The 12,225-nt window shown below is 38.8% G+C and overlaps 1 protein-coding gene across 1 annotated transcript in view; it reads right to left on the reverse strand.

Annotated features, from left to right (window-relative positions):
• Positions 1–12,225, reverse strand: part of lrp1bb (low density lipoprotein receptor-related protein 1Bb) — a 217,304-nt gene that overhangs the window by 124,070 nt on the left and 81,009 nt on the right. The window contains 1 exon segment of the mRNA XM_027032840.2: positions 11,125–11,262. Coding sequence (XP_026888641.2) covers positions 11,125–11,262 — 138 coding nt within the window.

Below are 12,225 nucleotides of genomic sequence, written 5' to 3' on the forward strand. Positions count from 1 at the left end.
GCAGATACTATGCAGGAGACGGAACATCATCTATTGTTCTTTTACCCATGTAACTGTGTACCACCTAGGTATAACAGGCTGCTCACACTCAGAAACTCAGAGGGAATCTCAATACACAAGCTCGATAACTGATTATGCAATGGCAGTACTGCCTGGAGGAGAAAAAATAGCTGGTTTTCAAGTGCTTAAGCCACCTATGAGCTTTGATATTGTGAGAGCAAAACTTAATATGTGATAATATGTAATCAAACCAATAAACTACAGGAACAGGAAGAGCTATAAGTACCTAAGCCATAAAGGAAAATTGCATTCCGCTAAATGTGAGTTGCCTCCTCAATGTGAGCACTTCAGTATAATCTTCTGTTACTATTTTTAGCTATGATCAACGGAGCACCCGAGTCTCAAAAAAAACAAACTAAGGGGCAGATTCATAAAACTTACTACCAGATTTAATGTGATGTAAACAGCAAATAGCACCACGGTAACACCGTTCCTCAATTGTGCACTGCCGGTGAATTTTACCGTTTGCTTGATAAATGCATTTTGCCCTAATTTGCATATATTTATACCAAAAAAAAAACTTAACCTGTCCGCTGATATGTCCCGGTAAGAAGTCGATGTGGACTGAATGAAAAATATTTGTTCACAAATGCAAGTCATCAACATTTTGGCAGACACACCCATTGGACTCCACTGCTTGGAGTTAGCACGATGGCAACCTTTGCAACAGCGACAGCTAATAGGAGTACACAAAGAGGAAAATGATGTGCTTGGGCAGAATCACAAAATGCCACAAACTTTGGCAGATACGAACTGAGAAGTGATGCTCTGGCATGATCTAGGTTCTAGAAGGACTGGGCTCATCAACTCGGTGCAACCATACAGTTTCCGTCTTGGTGAAAGTTACAAATGCGTTACATTTGTATATCATGGTGGCATATGCTGTTATAGTCTCATGAGGGCAAGGCAGCTGCAGGTCTCAGAGCTGGCGCCTGCTTTTGCTCTTCACCTGGCTGCGCAAGCCGAGAGATGGCTTGACGACATAGCCGCACTGGCTAGATTCTCTGTTGACAAATATGTACCCAGATACCGTAGTTAATATAGAACGAAGGCTATTAAAGCATTTAGTGGGTGTGGATGTTATGTGCTCAAGAGAAGTTTTATATTCTACAAAGGAATGTCATATGTTTGTATGAATTGTGTGAGAGCTAGAAGCTCACTTGGGGTGTGTCAGGTAAATCCATCCAGGATATACTTTGGTCCTCACCCTGAATGCTGTCAGCTATGTTCAAAATAGCAAACGACATACTGTATACTGCATATTGGTCCCCATAGTAGTGTGCAGTATAGTATCCAGTATACTATGTGGTCAAACAAAAGTATGAACGTTTCGCCCACTTGTAAAAGATTTTCGACAACCGTAGCATGATGGGATGCAGTACACCATGAAAATAGCTCTGGTCGCAGAGCTCAGAAAATAGCTCTGACCCGAACAGTACGTCATCTGGGTATCTTTCTCATTCTGGAAAGAAAAAATACTGTATGCATACTTCATACAGCATACTGATTTGGGACCCATCAATATGTGAGTAGTATGTAGTAGGCTATTTCGAACACAACCTCTCACTGACCACTACGGAGAGTGGTCAAACAAGCCTAAAGCCTGATTCATACTTACTGCAGACATACCAAACTGACATGATTGTGGTCGAAGCTGTTGTGCACAGAGAACGCTTTCAAGGGCCGCGAGTAAGGGCGTTTACCACTCAAAAGTTAAAACCACACAGCCAGTGTATTTGGTGATACATATGCACCTTAATCATTCATTGTCCAGGGAAAAAGTATGAAAAAGGGGTATGTAAACGCCTTGACTTTTGGAAGACCCGGAATCGAGTTTCCTTGTTAATGTTGCATATTTTTTGGTCAGTCATACTAAATTTACCCTGCTGCCTTTGTGTAGTGTTAAAAGAGCATACATGCCACCGCCTTCTCTGTCTGTCAGCCGATCTCAACAAAAGTTCCTCTTCACTGATCAGCAGCAGCCACCTTCTAACTAGCTCCATGATGTTTGACTGTGTGTGATCAGTGTGTGTGTTTACATTGGGATCTGTTTCTATCGTTCCTCGTTTACTGTGCAGGAGATACAAGCTTTGGGTTTCCTGCTTGAGTAGCTGCTTGAATAACTTTGTCTTACACACACTGATCATGCACTGGTGTAAAAGTATGTGCTTGCCAGGGACATTGGTGCGAGACGTTTGAACATTGAGCACTGTGGACAGTCTGGAGCCATGGTGTCTACAATATGGTGTTGACACATATGTAGTAGGGGTGAACCAGGCCTAAAGGCTGTCCCATTGCATGGGATCCTACAGCTGTGGTTGAGATATGCATCTGTCGGTTATGAGAATTCGATGGACTCAACTGCTGTATGCTTTCAGTTATTCAATCACCCACAAATCACCATTTGGATTCTTGAAAAATTGAAGAAGATGCGAGAAAAAGTTGAATGTTCCAGGGGATTTAAATGTGTCGCACTGCTTGCGTCAGTAAACTGCGACTTGTTACAGCCTAACTAAGGCCGCCACAAATGTGCATGAGCAAATACTCAAGAGGATCATTTGTACTATATACTAGCACTAGCAAGGCCTCCACTAACTTGGCTGCATCCTAGGCTTTGGAGACACGTCTTCTGTGAACAGGCATTAAATACCATGTTGCACATCTTGTGTGGTGTAGTGTGGTTGCTAACAAGTTTTCTGACTCTGCCCCTTTACATACACACACACACACACACACACACACACACACACACACACACACACATATATATATATATATATATATATATATATATATATATATATATATATATATATATATATATATATATATATATAAAAACCTGTAGCCATGGCCCCTTGCTTTCGCAAATCAAACTTGAAAAATGTTCTCTGAAAATTCTAAATTACACTTTTGGTTCTTTTGTAAGACGTCTGATGTGAAGATTACAAGGGCTACACACTGACGTAAAACATCCAACTGTACATTTTCTCCACTTTATGTACAGCACATTTGACTCAATAAACATAGCAATTTTCTAATAAAACAACCCAAAAATACACTTTTGGGCTGGTGATTTTTTTGCTATCCATGTGGCAGCTGTCACTCTCTTGGTATGGTCTCTGTGGAACAGAAGTGCAGCAACCCACAATTATTTTCACACGGAGCTGGCAACAAAGGACACATCAACCCATTTGTGAAATGACTACTTGGCATACTCTGGAATGTGTGGCAGGTCTAGAGAAAAGCAGTTGCTCAGCCAAATACTGAAGCTATTGTTCACTGAAGTGTTATTGTGGGTGTGGATTTAAATGTGCACTTACAATTATAACAGGCTACCAATTTATCAGTTTCAGAAAACCGGTGAAGACGTGTTCAAGACAACCTCAAATGGGCAAACTTTTCCTCATTATAATTTTTTACAAGAACTACACATTAATTATTTCTAACAAAATGTATAAAAATATGTCCACATTTTGTTCCATATAATAAGAACATGTAATCTGACAAATGCTAAATTATTGAAATTACAGTATTTCTGGCATGACACCCTGGAGTTGAGGGTGGAAGGGTGGATGCTGTTATAATATGATGTAATCAGAAATTCCTTTTTAATAGTCACTGTTTCAGTGAATTTCAGATTAAGAAGATGAAAGTATTCAGTGTGCATTTTTACCAAAGTATCTGGTATGGGTGCTTTTATCCCCCTATTCAAAATAAAGCAAATGTCAGTAAGGTCCAGCATTAATCACATCTATTCTTGTCAGTAATATATATTATATAAAATTGTAATTTTGTCAACCACAACGTCTAGCCATGCCTAATTCAATTATTTACATGCTGATGAAATAAATGTTCAGATTCAATATAAAGGCAGCTTGCCCTTTGCTAGGCCTGTAGAAATTATCAGTGCTTTCCTTGATCCTGCTATCTGTGCCTCGCAAGACTTCAGGCCACCATGTTCAGGACTATTTTAATTAGTATGCATCTCACCCTGAAGAGGAACTGCATCCACAATGCAAAGATGCAGTGAGCAGACAGATATGCAGGATTAATCCTCATATCTGCCACCAAACAACAGGTGCCCAGTCTCCTGGCCAGACATGGAATGATTCTGATAAACATCTGCACCAGGTTGTTTAGCACAGGCTGTTTGACTATGTTGAAGTACTGCCACAAGATGGAATACAAATGGGCCAACAGAAAATATTATAGAGTAAATATGTGAAGTGGACTTGAGGGAATATTATACTGTACATAATATTGTGGTATATAAATTAGCTGTGTGTGAACTTCAGAATGAATGAGTAAAAATACACTAAATTCTAAATCAAGGCCACAAAGTCTTGGAGAATGACAATCCTATGCTATATCTATTATTTCCTCAGCACAGAGCACATACTGTCACACAACATCAAACATATCCAATATCTTGAGGCTTTTAAACAAAACCTAAAAACAGTACTTCTGGTTTTATGAACTATCAAATGACAGATTTTCAGGAATGCAAACATTCCTAGCAATATTTTCAGGTTTTATAAATAAGACCCACTGCCTTCAGTAGTGCCACTTGAGATCATTGACAATACACATGAACAATACACATGAAGAGAAATCCATGTGCTTTTTTCTGACTCTTTCTTCCCATGTTTGTCAAAGACAAAACCCATCATGCAGGACATCTCCCCTATTGCCTGATAGCCAACAGCCTGAGAGGATGGGTGATGACTCATGTGTCCTCTGTAGCATGTGAAGCCTTGTAGGCTTGCAGACAAAGATAAAGCGGCTTGGCTAGAAACGTAATTCTGCACTCTGAAAACAGTTGCTTAGTTGACTGAGATGTCAGCCATTGTTCACTAAGAGATTGCTTTTTTTGTTTTACATTAGTAAGTACACTACACTGCTCACTACATGCCCACATAGTCCTATAGAAAAAAGGCCAAGTGAAAAAAAAAAAAAAAGAATAAATATGAACCAAAGAAATTATTAATAAAGTATTACTCATGAATAAAAATTATCAAAAGAGCTAGACTTTCATGGACTCATTTTAAACCTTTGGTAAAGTAAATCTGATAAAACACTAGTTGCAACCTGCAGAGCACATTAATGGCAAAATAGTAACAAGATCCTTTTATTTTTCAGCTTCTATTTACTCAAGTTTAAATATACTGATGAACAGATGGAGCACAGCACCACAACACTTTAAAGGACTATAGATCTGAAGTTGCTTTTCATCACAGACACGGCATGTCCCTTTAATGCACTTCTGAAGGTGGTCGTTTGAGCCCGGTGCCAAGATGCGGTGAAAAAGAGGAGACTGTCTGTCTGTCCTGCAGAAACAGTAAGGCCATTTCTTCATCAGACAGAGGATGAGGGCGGGCAGACTAGGAGCACATCTCGAGTTGATTTCTTCACACCCTCTTCTGTATGTAGTCTTTCTTTAAAAGATTTTTTTTTGTTACAGAAAAGCAAAATTGTTTTCCAGATTCAATAATGCATTTCATTTTTATTTGCCAACTGGAAACAAAGAACAAAGTGTAGAAAGTACAAAGATCAGAGCGGAATACTTCAAGAAGGCCCTTGGAAATGGTATAACTGCAGTGTACAATTTTATGTATAGTGTATAACGTTTCTAGCACAGCTTAGGAAGGACTTCAGTCCAAAAACATACATAGCACACTGCTTTTTTACTACAACCCAATGTACATGTATTTGTAGTGTACATATCTACCTGCAAAGGAGTGGTCAAATCTTTAGATGAAGAAGGGTCAAATGCCAGAGCAATAGAGGTAGGTTAGGAGTGCAAGGATTTTTACTGTTATTAGTACAATATGGAGCACTTTTCCAGACAGGGCATTGAACACCGCCAGTGGGAAAGGCAGCATTGCTTACCACAACACTATACAGAGAAGTGGTCTTGCCAGGTATTGTAGTCCTTCAAATTAGAAATTACAGTTACCCATGTCTTAACAGTGTTTCTACCTGTTCCCTTTAACTGCAAAGATAACATCTCAAACAACAGGAATCAATAGGTTAGAAAGCCTTGAGTTCAACAAAGTTCGATCAGGATTAAACTGAGAGTCACAAGCCCACCACTCCTGTACAGAAACAGCATTTACTCACCAAACAACCAAACCTTACTAACTGCTCCCATACTAATTACTCTTGTATATGGCAATAAAGATTTGCAGGATATTTTGAAGCATCACAAGGGTGATACATGCTTCTTGAACAATTTGTTCTGCTGGGTTTAGTAAGGAAAAGAGGTCGTCCATATCCTTTCTCAATCTGGAACATACTTGAATAATGATTTCATCTTACATAATTAGTGTGTAAGTCCTGATATCACCCTTATCTCCCTGTGGTGATAGTGGGAGACAAACAAACGTCATATAGCCCTATATATTTATCAGTGGTTTGCAAGTTTTAATTAATAAATGACCAGATAATAAATAACAAATGTATGACAAAAATGCGTAGGTATAATCACTCTGTATACCAAAAGCCATAATTATTTTAGCACTTTCGCCCAAACAACTTTAATATAACTTCAACAATAACCTTCAGGCCCTAGGGAACTCTCCAGTAACTTCAACATATGCCTGCAATGGAACCCTGCATCCATTTCACTCGGCTGAACAGACAGTGATAGTGTCATTCCAACATTCCAGGGACCCACACAGATGGCCCGGCCAATGCATGGATAGGAGTGGTGATACTCTTCCCACTCCAACACACTGCTTGACCCCAAACTGCCCCTCTCCATATGGACTAGTTCCAGGCTCTGGGGACCTCTGCGGCCTTTCTCCATGGTCGGCCTTTGACCAGCTCTTTTGCTTGCTCCTCAAGATCTCTAATTAATGTGATTCCAAATTAAGATGCTGACCTGAACACATGCAGCAGCCAGTGGAGATGGGGGAGTGTTTAGTAAACATGCTGTGGATGTGTTTCCTGCCAAAGCTTGTTACAGGTGCATCTCTCTGGACAGTTCACAAAGAAAGCTCAAAGTACAAAGTTCAATTCTGAATATAACATTTAAGGACAAACTGACACTTTAGGAACTTGAACATTTAATGTGACATTATTTCTGTGTGTCATTATGCAATGTGTGACTTTTTCATGACAAAGGCATGATTAATTCAAGTCACAATTAAAAAAAACCCCAATTCATTCTGCCAAGAAAAACCTTCCTGCAAAAGATTGGATATTTCCAGATGATTTCCTCACATTAGAGGAAGAGGTGAAGATTTGACAGACGATACCAGCTAACCAGCTGCTAGAGTACAGAATAAGCAAAAGAAGACATCAAATAGAGGTTTGTCACTTCTTAAATGCTCTGGGTCTGGGACACAATCCCCTACTGCATGAGCAAAAGATATCAAACTTCATGTCTGCCAAACTTCTTTTCAACATGTCAGCAGCTTTTGAATTAGAATAGGTAAAAGCCACTTGTGCACTGTGGAGATTCAGCTAACTTATCTGACAGACTCACAGTTCTCAGTTGCATCATTCTACTGAGCTTTAAACAGATCTTTTTGAAAAGAAATGAAACTGCAGTAACAAAAAAGGTTGTGATTGAACAAGTATTTTATTTATTTGTGTGTGTGTGTGTGTGTGTGTGTGTGTGTGTGTGTGTGTGTGTGTGTGTGTGTGTGTGTGTGTGTGTGGTTACTATGACAAGGTTAACAAAATATGACAGACTGTAAACTGCCACACTGGACGCAAATATTTGATTTTCTTTTTTAACTGGGAGAAATCTTTTTTTTTCCCAGCTCTCCCAGCATGGATTATGATACGTTCATATGCAGGGATGGAGTTTGAGAAAGGATGAGGTGTTATTATTGGTGAATAAACTGGACTGACATATTACTGTCAGTCCAGTTCACTCCTCAACTGCAACATATGTATGTGGTAATACAGAATAAGAATTAAACTCTACCACCATAAAAACAGAAATACAAAGACAACATGGAATTTTCCAGGTAAAAGCATTTAAAGACTTCAAAGCCCATGAGCTATTGATTCTCCCCATTATGTAATTTTCCCAAGTTATATTAAAATACGAAGTTTAGTCCAACTTTAAGTCCGTAATGAATTCAGAGTGGTCACAGAGCAGTCATTTAGTGTGCCTTTTAGTGGGATTTGCACCACTGAAGACAGTTTGGCTGTTTATTTCATGAATGTATGATGCAACCCATAATCTCAATAAAAATAAAATCCATGATGAACTAAGCACAAAGACATCAGAAAATGAGCAATGACGGGAGCTCTAAATGCATTCTAAATGGCATTCCATTTCATTACATGAATATGAGGACAAGAAATAGGAGCTGATTTTTGTCTTATTTATTTACATATTTATTCACTTATTTTTGTTTATCCATATTTATTAGAATAGTAAATGGGTCAGGACATTATTTGAACAGTATTCAAGGGTTTTCATATTTGAATCAGAGACAATTCTTATCACTGTTGCCCCTGCCTTAGAGAACACTGTTTGTTTGTTTGTTTGAATTGGCGGTAATGAAAAGTTAATCAAGTGAGATAATTGAATGCTGTAGAGAGCAGAGAGAGTACATGAGCAACATTGTTTTTCATTACGTTGCAAGGGTGGTATTATCTATTAACAACTACATCTCACCCAAATATAAACGGCAATTCGTATCACTATGAAAACATGAAAATTATTTAATAGGTTTTCTCATGATAATGTACTTGTGAGTCTTATAAACAAGCTAACATATGGAAACAGGTCGGCTAGCTAGTATGTGTCACTGATTTAAAATCTGCTAAAGGATGTGTTCGTTAGCCATTGACTATGCCTGGGTGTTGCTCTGTACTGACCAAATCATAGTGTTCTGATGAAACTCTAATGTTTTAGTAGATTTTTTTTTTTTTTTCCCATTAGTGGAACTTTACAGTGTGATTCTTCTTTTAGCTACAATAAGAAGCCATGTGCTAAAAAAAAAATGAGATGAAGTCATGACTAGAGGCATATTTTGTTTTGCTAAATGTAAATACAATGAATACGTCTGCACACATTTTGACACCCAATAATGTGTTCACTCAACAAGCATATTATAAACTGAAGAACTTTCCCCATGACTAGATAAATCTAGAGATGGAACTACATTATAAATGGTGCAGCTGCATAACTACATGCATTAAAAGCCTTCACTATATGCTGTTAGAGAGTGCAGGAGGTGCAGGGTAAAACCATGGTGTGGGCATTCTCAGCACTTCACGTCACAGTTTCAGTTTAAGCTTGCCAGTGAGGGTCGCTGTCATCTGTAATATATATTCAGACCTCTCCACCTCTTCAGCATGAGTATTGGTGTTGAAAACAGACTAGGAGCACTATAAGCAAAGCAGGTGTCAATTTGGAACAAAAGTTTAACATTCTTGCTTAAAAAACATTCTGCTCTCCTTCATGGCACCCATGATTAAAACGTGACAGACTAGAGTTTGCTGAAGGTGAAGTAGAATTACTTTCTTTGATTTTCATATGGGCCCAATTCTGTGGAATGTCTATTTGAGATTCATTAATGCAAAAACTGCAAAACCCCCAGCTTGCCTGAAATGACCCCAATTCCTTCAATCAGAGTGTGTATTCTGAAGGTGTGTGTGTGTGTGTGTAGTGAGAAACATATGCTGTATGCACCAGACCAAACTGCACCGTGGCGCTGACTTACTCATTCAATTATCACACTTCATTAAATCCAACCTGACACTTGCATTACTGCACGCTTGAGGCACCAAAACAAGCACTGGCCACTAGCAACCTTCACAGTATACAGTGACATTTCAAATAGCCTGAAAGCACAGTGCCATAAGCGCACTGTTTGCCCTGCGTATAAAGTACTGGAACACTCAATGAAAGACCAAAGGTTTCCAGTGGCTTTGGTGTGAAGGTAAAAGACAGCAAGATTGGCATCAAAAGAAAAGAAAAGCAGGTGTCTTTAAAAGTGGGGACTTTCAGAGTGGGGTTAGGGCAGATGCTGGCAGAAGGAACAAGCTGAGAGAGGATTTACTGCCCATAATGCTCCTTGCTTAATTAGCTGTGTCTAAAAACAAACAAACAGAGGAGCGGGACAGTGAATATAATGTTGTGTAATGTTTCCTAACACCCTCTGAAAACTTTTGTTGATTTATTACTGTAGTGTACAAGCAACACTCACTTAATTTCCCATGCAGACCAAGCCCAAACTTTATCCTTCTCTCCCTCCTTCTCTGCTGTTCTGGATCAATTGCTCAGTGCACTGGGAGATTATTAGTTGTTTTGGAGTAAACGATGTTTGGAGGCGAGATCTGGCTTCAGGGGATATTACTGTTAGTGGGTGTTGGGCTTATAAAATGAGAGATACAATGCTGCAAAATAACAATGGCAGGGTGATTGTTCTTTTCAGTCTGCAGAAGCCTACAGCAAAAGCCAGTCAAATTCGACCAAACTGTCTTCAAAATAAAGAATAAACAATAAATTATAGATTTTGGAGCAGAATGTACCTTCAAGTAAGGAAAAAATTGCTCATGAGTGCCAAGTATGCAACAATATGTTGCTCTCACCACCAGACAAAACCAAAATTCATCCTCACACAATAGTCCTTTCTGTATCGCATGGATCACTGGCTTCTTTTCAGGGAGGCCTTTGATCACAGGGTGGCTGGTGTCCCACCGCTGATTGAAGCCACGCCCCTCCAGGACACCAAAGGTCACAGCGCCAGCCAGCCCGAGGTGGGTAGACCTTGCTAATGGGCACCCATCCAGAGCAGCCTGCTGAGTCTGCTTTATTATGCCACAAAGGGCAGGTGGTTTCACGTGCTTGTGACTGTGAGTTAGATGGTTATGACCAACAGTGGGTCGTGTCCAACATCACTCCTGTGGATCTCAACCCACCGCACTATTCAGTTGTCCAGTGGCTGTAAGTGTAAACTTGGCTATTCGTGTACCAATACACATCATTCACCTACCAGTATGAAGACAAACTGGAAGCAGCTCAAAAGATTGGGCATATTAACAGAAAAACGAGGACATATTAGCATAATGAATACAGAGGCATTGCTTTACCTCTACAGTGGACTCCTTCATCAAAGCCATCCTCGCAGTCCTTGGCCCCATTGCAGAGTTTATTGAAGTGAATGCACTTCCTGGAGCCAGTGCACTGGATGTGATTTAGGGGGCATCTGACTGTCACTTCTGCAGCACCTGGTGTGGAGGTAATAAAAGTCGTGAGCTCTAACAAGATTATGAGCCCATGTCACATTAATATTGGAGCACATGTCACATTAATATTGTTTTAGAACACATCCTATAGATATCCATGAACTTTAAAAAATATTTTTGAAACATTTTTTTTTTTTTTTTTTTAAATTAGCAGTAAGCTGCCAGGAAGTCTGTCATAGTGCAAACAAAGTCTATACTTAGATTCTGCCATACTGTTATGCTACATGTGTATTGCCAAGTATGTGGGAATAAATAAAAGATGGGCAGTTTCACAATTACAGTTGGGTTTTTTGCTAAAAAATATCAGAATTATGTATTTCAGTAAATAAGTTATTCAGTTGCAGTTGTCAGTATTGTCTTCCTTCTCTGTTGCTGTTGGTTGATGGGTAATGAGAATGGGTTTCTTATTTACTGAGTTGTCTTTTCTCTTTCTCATGTGGATTCATCTTGATTTTGCATTATCTACTGTAGAATGGTTGTTGTTACTACTTTTGGCAAGCTTTGATTCCAAGAAGATGAGACTTAACATTTTTAAACCATAATAATTTTTGGGAGATGATGGATTTTTATGACTGCATTTACATCTAGGCTGTGAAATACAAACTACGAAATTAAACATTTACACTGAATGCACATTAATTTATAGTTATCCAATGTTAAAGCAAGCACAAAATACTGTACAGGTGCACACACCATTTGACCAAACAAATATACAAAACAAAAAAAAACAAAAAATGACACCAATATATATATATATATATATATATAAAAGAGACACTAATATATAAATACATAGTACATAGTACATATGCTGAATGGTAAACGGCAAATGTATATATTTGTGTAAATAAACATGGAATATATTTATTTGTTTTGTTCATATAACTGGCTTTAAAACAAATTTAAAAAGCACCTGTGATAGTACAAAAGTGTGAGAGAAAGATG

Source organism: Electrophorus electricus, chromosome 25, assembly GCF_013358815.1.
Source record: "Electrophorus electricus isolate fEleEle1 chromosome 25, fEleEle1.pri, whole genome shotgun sequence".
Classification (NCBI taxonomy): domain Eukaryota; kingdom Metazoa; phylum Chordata; class Actinopteri; order Gymnotiformes; family Gymnotidae; genus Electrophorus; species Electrophorus electricus.